Source organism: Vigna unguiculata, chromosome 4 (assembly GCF_037176805.1).
Source record: "Vigna unguiculata cultivar grain cowpea cultivar isolate G323 ecotype 2 chromosome 4, ASM3717680v1, whole genome shotgun sequence".
Classification (NCBI taxonomy): domain Eukaryota; kingdom Viridiplantae; phylum Streptophyta; class Magnoliopsida; order Fabales; family Fabaceae; genus Vigna; species Vigna unguiculata.
In genome coordinates, this window is record NC_140795.1 from 12,225,347 (window position 1) to 12,244,202 (window position 18,856).

General features: G+C 32.8%; 1 protein-coding gene across 1 annotated transcript; it reads left to right on the forward strand.

Annotated features, from left to right (window-relative positions):
• The first annotated feature begins 9,711 nt into the window (after nt 1–9,711).
• SOX (sulfite oxidase) lies at nt 9,712–17,219 on the forward strand. Its single transcript, XM_028069242.2, has 12 exons — nt 9,712–9,922; nt 10,028–10,143; nt 10,221–10,283; nt 11,797–11,833; nt 11,927–12,008; nt 12,421–12,539; nt 12,654–12,749; nt 14,299–14,409; nt 14,495–14,596; nt 15,148–15,195; nt 15,911–16,126; nt 16,851–17,219. Exons 1-12 carry the CDS (start codon nt 9,848–9,850, stop codon nt 16,965–16,967), a joined length of 1,182 nt encoding a protein of 393 aa, XP_027925043.1. The 5' UTR covers nt 9,712–9,847; the 3' UTR covers nt 16,968–17,219.
• The last annotated feature ends 1,637 nt before the right edge of the window (nt 17,220–18,856 follow it).

The following is an 18,856-nucleotide window of genomic DNA, read 5'->3' on the forward strand; positions in this document are numbered from 1 at the left end:
TGAGGGCACGAATGAAGTCAAAAGGGCAAGGAAGAATACTCTCATTCAAGAGTATGAGATGTTCAGAATGAAGGCTGGAGAAAGCATTTGTGATGTGCAAAAAAGATTTACACATATAGTAAATCACCTTCTAGCTCTTGGCAAGATCTTTGACAAAGAAGAATTGAATATCAAAATCTTGAAGAGCTTAAACAGGACATGGCAGCCCAAAGTCACTGCAATTTCAGAATCCAAAGACCTCACTAGCATGAACATAGCTACACTCTTTGGAAAGCTAAGAGAACACGAACTAGAGCTTGGAAGACTCAAGGAAGAAGAGGATGGAGAAAAGAGGCACACAATAGCCTTGAAGAGTGCTGTAAAATCTGCAGCAAAACTGAAGAAAGCAGAAATTGTAGATGAATCTAATGATGATTACAACTCTGACAGTGAAGCCTTGAGACTAATGGTAAAGGGGTTCTCAAAATTTATAAAATACAAGAACAAAGCTACCAGTAATTCTGCAGAAATTAAAAGATCCTCTAGGAAGCAAGAAAAACATGTTCCAACTTGCTATGAGTGTGGAAAAATGGGACACATCAAACCTGAATGCCCTGTCCTCAAGCTGAAGCAAAAATTAGAAGAGAAAGGTGAGACAGACAAGCACAAGAAGAAAAGGAAAGCTTACAATAGTGACTCCAGCTCATCTAGTGAATCTGATGGAAGCATTGAGGAAGAGACCAACCTCTGTCTTATGGCTGGAACAAGCTCTTCTAAGAGTAGTGTGAGTAGTTTCAACTCCAATGATGATGAAAATAATTACTATGAATTACTTGATGCTTTTAATGAATTGCATAAGGAAGCTACAAAATTGCAAAAGTCAAATAATAAGCGTAGAGGAGAAATTAAATGGCTTGAAGGTAGAGTAAAGCAACTAGAAGAGGAAAATGAAAATCTGATAACAAGTCTTGAAAAACTAGAGAAATCTAAGAAACACTCTAGGTCCAAAGATGACACAAGCTCTCCCCAATGTGAAAAATGCCTAGGACAGCTAGAAAAGATAGATTATCTAATGAAAACTCTCTCAAAATTCACTTTGGGAAGATCAAATCTTGATGCAGTGTTAGGATCTCAAAGGAGTGTGCTTAATAAAGAGGGAATAGGTTACAGTGGCAAATCTAATCCATTAGGCACCAGAAGTTTTCTAGATATGAGTAAACCAACATCTGTCATTTGCTCCTACTGTTCTGAACCTGGCCATTTTTCTAATTCCTGCTACTTTAAAAATTGTGGGGTTCCTAAAGGAGAGTACAGATGGGTACCTAAAGGAACACCTCAAACCACTAACATGAAAGGACCCAAGTTCAATTGGGTACCTGCATCTTCTCTTTAATCTTTGTTTCAGGTGTGTCTTGATGCAAGGAAAACAATGTAGCTTTTATATAATGGATGCTCAAGACACATGAAAGGAGATGTGAAGAAGTTCTGCAAGATATCTTACAAAGCCAATTATTGGTCATGTTACAAGAGGTGTTAATAACAAAGGTCAAATTTTAGGCATTGCCAAGGTGAAAAGTTCCTCTTCTATTGTGATATTGCAACTGATTATGGCTGTCTGCACTCTGATGTTAACCTGCGCTACTGATTTCACCTGCTGCGTTGGTAGTATTGTCATACATTGTATGCCTATTGTGTTCAAACTGTGTAGCTGCTTGCCTAACCTTGGCCTTAATCCATTATCGTGCTCTATCTGAAGCCTAGTCTGTGTTAAGTTCTGCATCACATAGTTGCTACTTAATTTCTCAAAAGGAGCCCGCTAATCCATTATGCGAAATTGCTATGCATTCTGGTTGTTATCCTGGTTGTTATGCATTATCTACTGCTGCATCTTTTACTTTGCTGCGCTATTTAGTTGTTTTTTTTTTCTGTCCCATCTTGAATATGTCTTTTTGCTACTGTCCAAAAAGGGGGAGAATTATTTTGCCACTGCATTGATAGGCTATACTGATAGGGGGAGCATAAAATTAAAGTGATATCTGTTATATGCCTATGCTGTTGTTTGCCTTGTGTGCTTGTACTGCTGTTGTGTTTGCTTAATGTGCTGCAGGCAGGCTTATCATAGTCCATGTTTTGGACATCATCAAAAAGGGGGAGATTGTTGAAAGGGGGAGCCTTATATCCATAAATGAAGAACAATTTTGATGATGTCTACTGATCTGGGATAAAACATAGCTTGGTCCAGTTAGGATATGCATTAGGATATTAGCTTCTCTTTATCAATTGTATTTCAGGCTTGCTGTGTAACTCTGTATATGATTAGCTCCTTGACTAATTGATTAGCTGTGAGTATTGTACTAAGTAAGTGAAAATATACTCACGATAATCGATTAGGTAAATGGCTAATTGAATTAGTGACAGCAAAAACCTTTGTATAAAAGCTGTTTTGTAATCTGTTTTGGGTCTGGAATTTTTGAGAGAGATCACGCAGTCTTCATCTGAGAAAGAGCAATCTGAGAGACAGAAGAGCTTCAGAAGATTCTGCAATAACCCAAGCACAGATCCAAGAATGATTGATGGTTGACTCTACCATGAAGGATCTTGCTTGATTCAAGGAGCATCAAGTCAAATCTGCACAACTTAGGTGTTTTCGTTTCTTGTTTTGTTTTCTGTGTCTTTGATTACAGTAGCTTCAGTGGTTGAAGTGTGGACCTAGGTGCAATTGTGTGGATGCATTGCTCCTAGGGGAAGTTCTTGATTGTTGAATCAAGTTCTTGGGTTTTGGGGGTTAGAATTACATAGGTGTGCTTGTAATTCTTGGAACCTTTCTGTTTAGTGGAATCCTCCTAAGTGTGTTACTTAGGAGAAGACTGGATGTAGATTCTTTTTGAATCGAACCAGTATAAATTGTGTGTCTTGCTTCTTTCTTCTCTCTTTTAATTCTCCTTGATTGTTTTAAAACAGTCCATTAACCCAGAACTGTGTGATTGATTAACTAAGCTTTAAACCTTAAAGACTCCTTCAAGATACACTTTAAACAAGTGAGAAACTCATTAATCAACACAGATCCCTTTGTGGTTAAGAGTATTAGACAGATCTCATTTAACATATATATTGCACATGTAGAAGTACCTATTGATACAAAAGATAGTTTGGGAAACCTGATTAGGGTAGAACAGCTAATGGATTTCACATGCTAGACATAGATGTGGAGCATTGGTAATTCATATCATTAGAATATTGGTTATTGATGCGAACTTATAATAAAAATTGATAGACATAGGGTTTTTATTATTCAAGTTTAGATTTGTCGGTAATGCATCATAGTTTGTTATAAAAGGTGTGAATGCTAGATAAGGAATTGGTGTTTTCACTTTGGACTAAATCCTGAAACCCAATCTTAGTGAATCCTTTATCATATATTTTTGCATACCATATGTTTGATAAAAATACAAAAAGTGTTTTATTTTTGTTTTTGTGAAATTTGTTGTCTAATTGAGTTATGAATTGCAAGAGTTGCCAAGTATTTCACAAGTATTTTAGGAAATGATATTTGGACTTTCCACTTTATTACTTGTGTGATTTGGTACACTTGCCAATCCCGTAACAAGTTTTTGGCGTTGTTGCTAGTGACTTTTGTTTAAACACAAAGCAATTTGGGCATCTCTATCTCTTTTAGACTTTGTTATGTGTTTTTTTTGTGTTTTCTTTTATGCAGTTGTTCTATAGATGTTTATGATTTCCATTTATTTGATTTGTGCTTAATGCTTGTCTCAAGGTACGCCTTAGAACATAATCTAGTTGTGGGAGGGTCCTAGACAAGGGATTTAACAACCTAACTAATCAAATCAAACATAATATTGCAATTCACTAGAAGTGGAAAGCATGCTCTGGTTCTTAATATAAGTTTTGATGCATGCTTAGTCCAAGAGATTTGGTAAGGTATGTCAGACTTAGATGGACATTACAAGAGACATCTACATGTCTAATCTTAGAGAATAGGGAAAGTAGTATTCATCATAAATGAGAGTACTGAGTAATTTTGCAACAAGAGACATTTGAGTAAGGTTGCTTAGGAAATTTGTTTAATCATTATGCATATTGGAATTATTGTTTGGTTGTTGTGCTTATGTTTTGAGAAAAAAAATCTTTGTTTCTTATTTTTACTTGTTTCTATAGTTTTACTTGTTTTGTTGTTATTCTTATGTTTATTTCAAATTCTTAACTTTTTTATATAAAAATTGGTATAACTTGTTTGTTTGAGTACCTTTTGTGTTCTTATGAGTGCAAGGTATTGATGAAAATGAAGATAAGACACAAAGAAGCATATGATATTGGTTCAACAAGCGACCACCACAAAAGAAAAAAAAAACTCACAATGAATATCATGCTTCAAACTAAAAGACGTTAGACAAGAGTTTGTAGGGAGGCAACTCATTATTTTTAGTAAATTTTTTCTTTAAAACATTTTTCAGCATCACTCGCTCGGCGAATTCTCTCGCTCAGCTACCATATCGTCACACATTTTTATTCACTAGCGAAGTTTGCTCGTCCAGCGACTACTTGACCTCACATTTTCATTCGCTACGCCAGTTTGCTCGCCCAACGAACATACTGATGCTCACTCAACGAATATTTTTATAGTTTATCTCTAAACATGCATATTTATTAAATTCTCTTTGATTTGTTCTAATCATGTCCTCAAACTATATGAATTGAATGTTTGGATGGTCAACTGAGTTAGAATATGTTTGAGCAATGATTTTCTTGTCTTATAATTATGCATATAGCTGAGATAACTTGTGACATACATTCATTGTAAGATAGTTTGATATGTTTATATTTAGTTAGTCCTTAATCAATGTGAGAGTATGACCATGTTTTTTTGGGATATTTAGTGTGGAAACATTTGAGTGTTGAAAGCATATGAGTGTTATGAGCTTGAGAGTAGAGAGTTTTAAGGAAAGCATTTATTCACATGGAAGTGTTTTTTGCCTAATTCTTATTAATATAATCACATAATTTGTTAGAAAGGATAAAGACATTTGTTTGATATGTTTAAGCTACTTACCCAAATAGTCAACCCTGGTATATGTTAATTGTTTATTGTTACCCTTTTTGAGCCTAACTATTTTATTCTTTTACTCTTAACCTTTAAAGAAAATATATCTTGTCCTACACCTTAGCCAAATAGAATAGGTACATGTTGAGTAAACTAAAGGTATGAGATCATATTAGTTTGGGGTAGACTATAAACATCGTACCAGGGTATGGGATTGAATGAGTTTGGGGTAGGCTTTTGTAAAAATCCTACCCCAGGAAAAAGAAAAACTGAAAGAAGAGAAAAGACAACAAATCTCATGTGATAAAGAAAGGGTTGTATTATGAGAAATATATTAAATTTTTTAGGAAAACTATTTTGTAGAGAATACCAGGATACCATGAGTTATTTACATTTAGTTGTTCTCTTGGGTTCAGTGGTGTTTTTAAATTCCTAAAAAACCATATTTCTTCTAGCTAAACATCATTACAACCTTTGAAAGACCTTTTTGATCTAACCAAATGTGTGCATTGTGTAAATTAGATGATGGGCAAAATTTGATGGAGTGGTTTTATAACATGTTGATTATGAGTGATCATTTATAAACACTTGTGTACAGAGTGAAACACTAATTTATGTAAACTTTTTGATTCAATAGTCTGGTTATTATCTCTTATACTATTTTTAAGATTGAATTGCTTAAACAAAATCATGCCATTTGATCTTAAGGTTTAAAGCCACAAAGTGAAATTCTCTTCTATTGCATGATTAGGATTGATTAAGAAGTCATTTGTTCATATGATATTATGATGGGTAGACCTGAGTTTTTCTTACTTTATAGTTTTAAGTTTTCATGAGGACATGAAAAAGTTTAAAGTTTTGGGTATTGATAATTCACATTCTCTTGTTTCATTTTTTGTTTATTTTTATCTTTTATTGTTATTTTATTATTATCTTTTTAGATATTTTGGGTTTATTTAATAAAAATGGAAAAGATAAGTATTTGGTTTACATATTTAATATTTTGCAGATAAGTGCAAATATTAAAGAAATTAAGAAGAATATCAACAAAATTTAATTATCAAAGTTATCAGCAAGAGGAGATATTGATAAAGTTGGTTACTCCAATGCAAAATCAAGTACAAAGTTGCATGTCTAGTCCGATTTGAAAAATCTATAAATAAGGAGCTTGACAAAGGTCAAAAGGAACAACCCTTCAAGCAGAAAACCTTTTAAGGAAAAAACCCCCTTTTTGGGGAGAGAGGGAAAAATAAATACTTTTGGGGAAAATGACATTTGACCTAAAAGGAAAAAAGGTAGAGGTGCATTTTGAAGGGTACAAGCATTCATCTTCATCATTATTCTAGTATTCAGAATGTTAAAGAGTAGCTAACTCCCTCATTCAAAGGAGTCGGGTGTAATGTATTCTTAACTCTTGGTGAATTCATTCTTCAATATAATTATTTTCCATAATCTTTTGTGTTCTACTCTTGTTTTAATTGCATAGTCGAGATATATTGCACATACGAGAGTACTTACTGATCAAAAAAATAGTTTTGGGAAATCTGATTGGGGTTGAACAACTAATGGATTTCACATGTTAGATATAGATGTGGAACATTGGTCATTCATAATATAAAAATATTAGTTATTAATGCGAATTTATAATAAAAATTGTTAGACGTAGGGTTTTTATTATTCAAGTTTACATTTGTCGGCAAGACATTACGACTTGTTACAAAAGGTATGAATGCTAGATAAGTAATTAGAAGTATATTGTTTGGTGTTTTTACTTTGAATTGAATCATGAAACCCAATCCTTGTGAAGCCTTTAGCATATATTGTTGCACACCATATGTTTGATAAAAATACAAAAAGAGTTTAATTTTTGTTTTTGTGAAATTTGTTGTCTAATTGAATTGTGAATTGCAAGAGTTGCTAATTGTTTCACAAGGCTCTAGGAAAATGATACTTGGACTTTCCACTTTATTATTTGTGCAATTTGGTAGACTTACCAATCCCATAACAAAAATCACTTAACAGAATAGAAGGCAAACACATGTAAGGGGCAAGTGGGACATTTGCTCGAAAAACAAAGGAGGGTCCACAAACCATAAGCCACGTGCATAATATAAGCTAAATGCATTAAGCAATATCATTACTCTCCCATGCGTGCATGAAGAAGAAGTAGAATGACGTGTCGACAATGCAGATGTGGGCTTTGGATGTGACTAACATCATCGTCAATGGTTGGATAAAGGAGGTGTATGGATGAAGATGAAGAATAGATAAAAAGAGAGGAATAAAAAATGGAACGTAAAAAAGAAAAAAAATGTAAAAGAAAATAAAACAAAACCAAAACCAAATATTTTTTAAAAAAATTACACGTGTCAGCCATGTGTCAGTCATGTGTTCACATCATCTTCATTGTTATACGACTCATCAATAAATTAGCATCATTGAAAATGAAGGATGTATTCCACACATTTCAAAGGTATATGAATGAATTTTATATATTTGACACAAAGAAAAATTATAATATCGTATATAAGTACAAGGCCAAAAGCATATTAATCCTTAATAATTTTACTATGCATTATTTCAAAGTTATTAATTATATTGATTTATATTAAATTATTTTTATTTTATTATTATTTTCAATTTATTTCATTATTTAACCATAAAAAAAAAATATAAATATGAACTCTTCTGTAATCAAATTCTTGATATCTTGGACCACTTGAAATACATGTCCATGTGTGCATTAATTTTTTAGAATTAACTATGTTTTTAGTCTTTATACTTATATGTGAAATTGAAATTCGTTTATTTTTCGAAGTTCATATAAAATTTATTCATGTACTTTCGAAATGCGTGGAATACATCTTCATTTTGAACGACGTTAATTTTTTTGAGTTGTGTAACACCAAAAATGATGGGGATGCTTGGCTAACATGTGGTTTACATGTGTAATTTAAATTTTTTTTTTTAATTTTCTTTTACAACTTTTTTTCTTTTTCATTTCCCTTTCTTCATTCTTCGTATGGTTAATTGTTTTTAAATATTGTTAATTATTTTTTGCATTATGTGTGTATCTATTGACAATTTGTAAGTTAAAACTGGAATTAGTATTGTATTTATTTTTTACGAGATTCATTCTGCACAAAATTCTTACATTTTACTTAAACAATGATTGTGAATATACATTTAATTTTAATATAATATATAATTCAAAGTTTAATTATACATTTTAATCATATAATAATATTGTTTTACTACATATAATTAATAATATATTATTATTATTATTATTTCATCATTATTATTAATATGTCTAATTATTTAACTACTATTTATTTATTTATTTATTTATTTATTATTATTATTATATTAGTTTTGATATTATTAATATTATATATTAGTATTATTAGTAGTATATTCTAGTATTATTATTAGTATTGATATAATAATTAGTTCTATTTATTATAATATATTATTTAAATATAACAAAACAAATATTAAAATCATATTATTTATTTTTAATAATATTAAAATAAATATTTATAATTATATATAATTGTAATACTTAGATATAAATATATCAATAAATTATTTATTTAAATAATATAATAACTGAATAAATATTTTGTATACAAATTAAAAAAATAGAACATAACACACACTGTCTGCAACTAGTTCTAATTATAAAAAAAGAAAAATTAAAGAGAGAAAAAAAGTAGGAGAAAAGGTTGGAATGCTCTGAGACAAAAGTGCCCACAGATTAAAAAATATTCCAGGGTGCGCACTGCACTAGTGCATTAGATGTTTTCAATAAATCGGTGAAAAACTCGACAAGTACTGAGATGAGTTTAACAATTTATTATAATTAATTAAAATTTATTACATTAATCATTTTCCGGCTTGAAGCTGTGGCAATTTTGTCTTTATGTTTTAAAAAAAATTAAAGATGTGTAATTAAATTTATTACGCTTGAATACGATATATGAGTATGACATGATATGTATCTAATATATTAATATGTTTGTTTTGGAAACAAGAAGATACTAACACGATATATTTATAATAAAAACATATACAAACTTTTTTAAAAATATGATAAATATATAATTATTATTATTATTATTTGAATCTAAATTATTATCATTACAAGCATCCGATGTAGAAACATGATCCAATGCATCATAAAATTAAATATTTTTTTTACTTAGATTTATGATGGAAATGGTTGACCTGCATAATTTGTAATTTTCTTTTATCATATTTTAATTTTTAAGGTAGACAACACTATTTTATTTCATTTTGTTATTCTTTTACTCTATGTTTCAATTCTAAGCTAATTTTCTTACTTGAATTTATTGATTAGGCCATAATTTTTATGAGAGAGACCACAAAAACTAGTCTATAATTTTCGTTAAGTGGACCGAAACCAAAACGGAGATCATCTTCTTGTCATCTACTTTTATTTCGACTAAGACATATTGAACATTTCATAATCTAATTATTTATTATTATATTTTTCAATTGCCATACATTTTATCAATTAAAATTCTAAATCTGCAACAAAAAATCAGTAAAATATAAAACAAGAGAAATTATAAAAAAAAAAAAAAAAACGAATGTAACTATTTTTTTCAATAATCAATTTTATATATCCGTCCCTTCCTTCAATACCAAAGTGTGAGACATTGTAAGAATCACTCCTCCAATGGCACGTATATAACCACAAACATTCTGGATTAAGACGCATTATCACAACGCACTGCACTGCTCCATTCGCTTTCACCTCTCTGTTTTTCCATCTCAGCGAAAATGCCAGGTCTCACAGCACCCTCTGATTACTCTCAGGAGCCTCCGCGTCACCCTTCTCTTCTTATTAACGCCAAGGCAAGCCAATTCACTATCCCTTTCTCTTTCTCTCTCTCTCTGTTCCCCAATTTTTCGAAACGCTAAGCACAAATCGCCGCCGCGTTTTTCCCTTTTCCGTTTCAGACGCCATTCAATGCGGAGCCACCGCGTTCTGCCTTGGTCGCCTCCTACGTCACCCCTTCCGATTTCTTTTACAAGAGGAATCACGGTCCCATACCCATCGTTGAGGACATAAACAGGTTCCTCCATCGCTGTGCCTTAACTTTCTAGCTTTTAGTTTATCTTGCTTTGTGACGCGTTTGGTTCTGAGGAGCAGATACTCCGTCTTCGTGTCCGGTTTGCTGGAGCGTCCCAGACAGATCATGATGAAAGATATCTGGTTAGTGTGTGTTTGGTTTACTTAATGTTTGAACTCGTGCATTGAATATCGTATTTCGGCTAGGATTTGCCATGCACGATTTGAGGGTGAATGTTGGGTAATATGTCAAATTAATCACTTAATTTTATAGTGTTGGTCGAATTAGTCCTTGCATGTTGTGAACTATGCCTAAGGATTTTTACTGATGACCATGGTTTTGAATTAGAGTCTCGGTTGTGGTTTGGTTGCATACCTTATAATTCAGCTAGGATTTGCTCTGGCACGATTGGAGGGTGAATGTTGGCTAATATGTCAAATTGATCATTTAATTTTACAGTGTTAGTCGAATTAGTCCTTGCATGTTGTGAACTATGCCTAAGGATTTCGATTGATGGCCATGGTTTTTAATTAGAGTCTCGGTTGTGGTTTGGTTGCATACCTTATAGTTCAGCTAGGATTTGCTGTGGCACGATTGGAGGGGGAATGTTGGCTAATATGTCAAATTGATCATTTAATTTTACAGTGTTGGTCGAATTAGTCCTTACATGTTGTGAACTATGCCTAAGGATTTTTATTGATGACCATGGTTTTGAATTAGAGTCTCGGTTGTGGTTTGGTTGCTTACCTTATAGTTTGGGAACTTACAAACAAATGCGGTCGATGCAGCCACAGTTGTAATCTTGTTGCATTCCTTGCACTGGGGAATTAGGAACAAATGCAGCCGATGCAGCCACAATTATGGTTGTGTAGAGGTCACTAAAACTCCAAAAATTGACATTGTGGCCATAAGTGTGGCTGTGGACCGCTTTTAAAGTCTTTTTGGTGGCTAAAATGCATATTCAGATGCCACAGGTGTAATTTATATCTTTCAAGACTGATGTGAGTCCATGTCACGAATATGAATCATAAAATTCATCAATTTGATTTTTTTGTTATTTTTTTTCTTCTGTTCAAGGCTGTTTTGTATAAAAATGTTGAAAAGTTAGACTAGCTTAAAATGTTAAAAGAAAAGGAGAGGAAGTAGTCGTGTTGAACGTACCCTATTTGATTATTCAAATGCTATATTTTCATTTTTCTTATACGTTTTATACTGTCACCTTTATTCCATGCACTACATTCGGCTGTTCCATTGTTCTGTTATGTCTTCAGAAATGGAGTTCATGCCCTTAGTCATGACTTGATGTTTTATTTCACGAACCTTGTATATTGTCAATTTCTGGTTTTAAATGTTACTATGTTACTAAACATTATTTTTATGATATATTTCAATCTATATTTTTTTCTGTGACTAAGTTTTATGTTTTGATATCATTTATGAATCACAATTAAAAATTTAGTTGGGTAGGCGATATTCAATAACCTTGCTTTCAAGAATTATTTGATTATATCAGTAAAAAATTGTACAAGTCACATTGATAGTGACATTTCATTTATCTAAGAGTTATGGACAACACGAACGTGTTCTGGGAAAATAATTCTGTTTTTTTAATATTTGTCATGTTTACAATGAAGTGACCATGTTATTTGGTGACAGGATGCTCCCAAAGTATAATGTCACTGCTACATTACAGGTGTGTGCTCTTTTGCAAAACATGGATTGAATTGGAGCCATGGATTTTGTGCTGTTGATAAGATAGTTACATCCTGCAAATGATTTATCTCAGTGTGCAGGTAATAGAAGGACTGCTATGAGCAAGACCAAAACAGTGAGGGGAGTTGGCTGGGATGTTTCTGCTATTGGAAATGGTTAGTATTGTCAGCTTTCTTGGAATAATGTGATGAAAATTGACATGATGAAGGATTGAAGGAGCTGTTTTTTTTGGTGGGTGGGGGTTAAGAAGGAAATCTAAGGCCTGCAATGGAAGGGGGAGGAGGGGGTAGACCAAAGTGTAAATGACCTAGCTTATGACTGAGTGATTGTTTGGAATCCCATTCAATACGCACATGAAAACTCATGTCAAATCGAAGCTTTTATATTAAAGCTATAATGTCTAGCCTCTGGTCCAAAGCTCATAAAGCTTTTATAAAGGTGGAAACAAAAACACGTTGAACTCTTGATTAATTAATTTCCAAAGCAACTTGGATGGCTCTTGAGTACTTAGCTACAAACTAAAGCTCGTAATAGATATCATATTCTAATCACTGTTTCCTTTCTCAGCTACATGGGGTGGTGCCAAATTGTCTGATGTTCTGGAACTCGTTGGAATTCCAAAGTTGACTAGTGTAACTCAATTTGGTGGAAGACATGTGGAGTTTGTAAGCGTTGATAAGTGCAAGGTGATGACTACGGCTATGTCTACTCCAGATACTTTGACTTCATTTTGATTATTTGTACTAACTCAGTTGAAATGTTCTATTGATTTTTTTCAATAAAATTACAAAAACTGATAGGAGGAAAATGGAGGCCCATACAAGGCTTCAATACCACTTAGTCAGGCCACAAATCCCGAAGCAGATGTTCTGCTAGCTTATGAAATGAATGGTGAAGTAAGTAGCTTTGACTATACTATCTTCTTGCAGCACTAAAGTTTTCAAGACTTTTATTATGAGATTTCATTATATTGTTGAAGAAACAAATATAAAAGGGTTCCCTGTTCATGCCACACTGTAGGTCTCTGATATTTTTACTAGAAGTTTTTCTCTGTAGGTTTCATTGTTTAATTTGTTTGTGAGATGTTGAACGAATATAGTGCATGTTTGTCACATGAATGGTTTCCTTTTTCTGTTTTTTGTATGTTTTGGTCATTGAGAACACGATTTCTCCTTTCTTTCACCTAATTCATTATATATGCTGCCAATCTATTGTTTTAAGGTTGTCAAACCTTAGAGTTTACCTAAACTCGTAAGAGCTCTCCCAATTTGTAAGAGTTTACTACGTATAAAAGCAAATATTAAATGCCTATCAATATTATAATAAATCAACATGTCAATCCCACGATGAAGTAAAATAATAAACCTCAGTAAGGAAATAATGAAGTCCAGTAGCACATTGCTACACTATAAGTTCAAACTGCACCAAATAAAACACAAGTTCATACAACACAAATAAAACACAAGTTCTTGACATGATAACTTTTCAATAACTAAATAAAGACAAATGTCTTCAAAAGTCCATGTCTCATCCTCCAATATCATCATCATCATTGTCACCATATCCATTTCTTGTCAGCATCATCACCATCTCCACCATGTCCATCACCATCAAGCTCCTCGTCATATGAAAAAATGTGCACCATCAACGTTGACATCCAAAACTATATTAAGAAGATCAAATGAAAGAACAATTAAACTCTAGCAGGGAAGGCTTTGAATGGCTATTTGTTAGAATAGGTCGTCTTAAATAGACTTTATTGAAACAGTGCTATATGCTTTGTGTTGTACCTAGTTTCTAGATATGACCTTTCTTATTCTTTTCTCTTTCCTCTCATTCATTGTTTTTGAACTTTTAATGTCATTATAAATATAAGAACCTAAGAGAGGGGAATAAATCTCTAACTTATTCTCTATTCTTTTGTATTCATTTCAAGTCTATTAGAACACTTTTGTAAAACCGTTCACAAATAGCCTATCAGACTTTGTACAGGAACGTTTGATGGTTTTACAAAATACATTCGCAAGCCTTTTGAAAGGGACAACTAATAAGTAATGTAATGTGTGATAGAAAGATTAAATATAGTGAAACTAGGTTTGGGATTAATCTCTCTTGTGTAGAAAATACACATAGGGACTGTATTTATAATAAAGAAAATGTGGGTTAAGTCTAAAATACATACGAAGAATGATAATAATAGAAATTGAAAATAAGATAGAGATAAGATATTAATGATATCTTAACAAGTACAATTCATCATAGGCTTTGACATTGAATCATAAATATTTTTAATGTATCTTTCCTTTGTAATGCAATTATTATACATTATACTTTCAGTGTGAATTGACTTCTTGGAGTTTTCTTTTGGCTTTGGGTGGTAATGTATATTATGTTATTGTTATTTTAGTTAGTGTTTTCAGCTTAGTTTAATATCACTTTCATTAGCCTCTTAACAGGGATCATGGATATCCATTACGTGTGGTTGTTCCTGGTGTCATTGGAGCCCGGTCTGTTAAATGGCTGGAAGAGATCAATATCATCGCAGAAGAATGCCAGGTCTAATATATTATTTAGAGTTGTATCGATATATCAAAATATTCCCGTTCGAAATGCCCTATAACTTAACATTATCATGTATCAGGGTTTTTTCATGCAAAAGGACTACAAAATGTTTCCACCATCAGTAAATTGGGATAATATTGATTGGTCCACCCGCAGACCCCAAATGGATTTCCCAGTTCAGGTATTTTGATTATTTTACTGTTTCTGCTTTCCTTTTTAAGTAAAAAACCTCAGTATTTCTTAAACCATGTTTACATATAATTTGTTACATGTTGAGTAATCAGGTCATGCTGAACCAAGCAGAGTAAGTTTATGATTGTTTTACCAAACCTCTTTGAAAGTATTGAAATGGTGACAGGACCCAAAACAAGTGGGGACGACCTTCACAGGTCTATCATAGAAGAAAAAGTTGTAATTAGTTGTAGCCGGGTAGTTAGTATGTGTTTTGCCCTGGTAAATATGTCCTTTGTTGTAGCGGAGTATTTTTCAGCTCATGTTATTACATTGATGTACTGGGCATTTCTAGTGTGAAAAAGACAGTGCTTCCTTTGTGAGGGCGGTTGGGTGTGGAGGAGTGGTGTAATTTGTTTACCCAGGTGTGTGTTGCTACAAGGTTGTGAAGGAATACAAACTCTTAATGTTACTCTTTTTGTAGCAGAGTAGGCGTTGTGTATTAGGATTTCCGTTTCTTGGTTTCCTAACAAAAACTAATACTTATTATTTTTGTGGCAGTGTGTTATATGTTCTCTAGAAGATGTGAGCACAATAAAGCCTGGGAAGGTTAGTTTATTTAATCAAGTGTATACCTGTTTGGATGGGCTTCTCCATAAGTTCCTTTTAGGAGAGAAAAATTGAAATTGGCTTATTCATAAGCTAATTTGTAGAAGCTCTCTCTCATATGGCTTCTCTAATTTTATCTTATTGCCAAATCAAAGTCGTTTTTTTCTTATTTTTCTTCCCTAGTAGAGTTTACTGAGAAACTCATCCAAACATGCCTATAATGGGCTATTCATGCATGAAAACATGGGAAGCATTAATTCTCCTTTGTTTTTTTTATAAGTTACATGAATGTGTTTTTATTAGTAGCTATGAAGTTCCACAACATATAAATTTGCTTTGTTTTTTCTTTATCTTGATCTCATTAAACATGGCATGCACCTTTGGAACTTTGACTAGAATTTTCTTGTGTTCAATTATCATCACTGTATTTTACTTTTTGCTTCAAAACATATTGTTCATGTTCCTTAATTGATTCCTGAAAACAAAATTTCCTCTAAAATAAATTCAAATTATATTTTTATTTGAAGTTTCCTGAAAATGAAAACACGTACACATCCTTTCTTTGGCCAAATGAATTTTCAATACGCACTTATCCATCCATCTAAACTCAAACTTTGGCATATCTTCCATTTCATGAGTTTTAGCTATTTTTTTTGTACATTTTTCGTCCTTGTCGTAATTGACTGAAATCTTAATTCTTGCACATCGTGTGCAGGTAAAAATTAGTGGATATGCGGCCTCAGGAGGTGGCAGAGGCATTGAGAGAGTAGATGTGTCTATTGATGGAGGCAAAACATGGCTGGAAGCTTCAAGATTTCAGAAAAGTGGTGTCCCCTATATATCAGATCATGCCAACAGTGACAAATGGGCATGGGTATTCTTTGAAGTCACAGCTGATATTCGTCAGAGCACTGAGATTATTGCAAAAGCGGTATGTCGTCCCATTGTTGTGATGCTATCATCTTTTTTAATGTACCTAATGGGTCTGTACATTTGTTAACTTGTATAGATATATCATGTACGACCATGAGGGGATAATGGTCATTCGATTCAAATTATAAGTGGTTAAAAGTCATGTATAGTTGGGGTTAGCGATAAACCCGGTTAAAGTAGTGAAAACTAGTGAAAACTAGGTATAAGATTAATTCTCCTTGTGTAGAAAATACATATAGGATGATATATTCATAATGAAGAAAATATGGGCTAAGTCTATATGCACGTAATATTGTAACATAAGATATTGTAACTAACAATATCTAACAATCCCCAACCTTTGTACCAATTTACTGGATACAAAGTTGCGACTTGTTCCATTGTCAGTCAATACACTGTAACTTCGTTTTTAGTCTTTGATTGTTTCAGTGTTTTTACTGTATGGATTAGTGTTGATTGTAGGGTAAGCTGATAGGCAAGGGAAAAAGGATGGTTCTTTTCAGTAAAAAAATATTACTCTTCTTTCTCTTTTCAGTTCTTGGTACCTAAAAATATTACTCTTCTTTCTCTTTTCAATTCTTGGTACCTAACAAAAACCGTGAGTTTATTCTAGGTGAAATGCAAGGATTTGGATGGATGATTTATTGTAAACTGGATTCGCTCTTCAAATGCCAGAATTCTAGTGAAATTTTGTGACACTTTACCTTTGTTCTAATTTGCAGGTGGATTCTGCTGCTAATGTCCAGCCTGAAAAGGTTGAAGACATCTGGAACCTGAGAGGGATTTTAAACACTTCATGGCACCGAGTAAAAGTCCAAGCGAGTCACTCAAACCTCTAAAAGTAGCACCAATATTTGATGTTTGGCACCTCTTTTTTTGCACTTACCTTTGAGCACTCGAAACATTGAACAAGGCACCAAGGCATCGGAATAAGCTGTGTAGTCTTTATACAAATAAGCTATAGGAAAGGTGTTATATATAACTAATGGCTTTACCCTAGTTTCGCAGAGTTTTTCATGGAATATCTACTCCTCCTTCTCTTCAAGGAAATAATTTGAGATCTTAATTATGATGCTCTTGCTTTTCACTCATTTTATCATTTTCCCCGCACCTTAAATTCTGTCACATCTACGCTTTTTATTTATTGTTATCCTAGTACATTATCATTCTGCACTTTGAAAAATAGAATTAGTGTTTTTGAAACAGTTATTAGAGCAGTAAAAAGTAGTCTAACTAACAAAACAAATATATTAAAGTATATTACATTATTCATCCACCACCGAATAAGCAAATCATGATCCTCTACCGCGTTTTTGATGAAGAAAAAAGATCCTCTATCATGTGTCACACCTAGCACATAAAGAAATTTGCTACAACGTTATAGAAAATAGTCATGTCAGTTTTGTCACGATTCTTTTCTTCTGTATGCAAATGAAACACGTATTCAAAACGTGAATGATTTCACTAGATTTCTTCTAATGGTATGATTGGATAAGACAATTTAAAAGAGTAATTTATTTATTTGGAGAATTTGAATTTTTTTTGAAATAAAATAACTTGTTTGGATGAGAACATTAAGAGAAAATTCAAATTGAAGAATTTTACGAAAGTATTTCAAATAATTAAAATAGTAGAATTTAAAATTCACTCAAAAAAGAAGAAAGTTAAAATTTCACAATTTGTGGAATTTCTCATTGTTCAAGATAAATAAAAGTTGGGGTCGACTTTGCCGACAATTAACCAGGATTGACTCGGTCGAATTTAGTCAAATTTCAATTGGTGCAGAACTTGGCCGAAATTTGGTCCGGACTGACACGGCCGAATTCAGCCAAATTTTGGTTAGGACCGATTCAACCAAATATATGATTAGGGCTAACCCAACCGAATTCGATCATGACCATCTTAGCCAAGTACGGCCAAATTTTGGTTTGGGACGACTTGACCTAATTTGGCCTCGACCGAAATTTTGCCAAATATGAAGTAGTCGACCTCGAGATAAATTCAGCCGATATGACTCCATTCGAAATTTGGCCGAGTTGACCCAGACCGAAATTTGACAAAATTTGGTCAAGTTAACACCAACACAAATTTGGCTAAGTATGACCAAGTTGACCCTGGCCAAAATTTGACCGAATATTAAAATGAAAGTTTATCTAATTTAATTATTTTATCCAAACAAGAATTAAATATAAGGTATTACAATTGCTTTATTCAAACATATTATTTAGAAAATGAAGAGAATTTAATTGCAAGAATTTCAAAGAGAACCAAAAAAAATATAAAAAAATAAGAGAAAAAGAAAAAGGTAAATCTTCCACCAAAGTTTGATTTGTCCATAAAAAGAGAATCCCAAAGCAAGTTGACCACTTTTCTTTTCATTCTCCCTTCTCTCTCCAAACCAAAAAGGAGAAGCATATGCCTCTAACACAAAGAAAGGGGGGATAAATTTTCCAAAACTAGGAGATTCAAGAGTAAAGGTTGGGAAAAACCTCATCGGAAAAGGGAGAAATTACTTCCTCAAATGAAGTTAAACTCAACCAAGAGCTTCAAGAATTTGTGGTCAAATCCCAAGAAGGAGATAATGATGAGCCCCTAACCCCTACCAAGGATGGAGACACATGATTTGAAAGAATAAATATCTCTAGAAGGGAAGCATCTTCATCTTCTCTCTTTTATAGGGGTTTAGTTTTGTGCTAACTTTTTTTATGTTGACTTGAGTTAAGTTAAC

What these genes read in the sequence shown, in the direction of transcription:
- SOX (XM_028069242.2), top strand. Translation starts at nt 9,848, where the DNA reads ATGCCAGGTCTCACAGCACCCTCTGATTACTCTCAGGAGCCTCCGCGT. An exon ending in ATGTCACTGCTACATTACAG is followed by an intron (nt 11,834 to 11,926) that starts GTGTGTGCTCTT and finishes GATTTATCTCAG; the next exon opens with TGTGCAGGTAATAGAAGGAC. An exon ending in CTGAGATTATTGCAAAAGCG is followed by an intron (nt 16,127 to 16,850) that starts GTATGTCGTCCC and finishes TCTAATTTGCAG; the next exon opens with GTGGATTCTGCTGCTAATGT.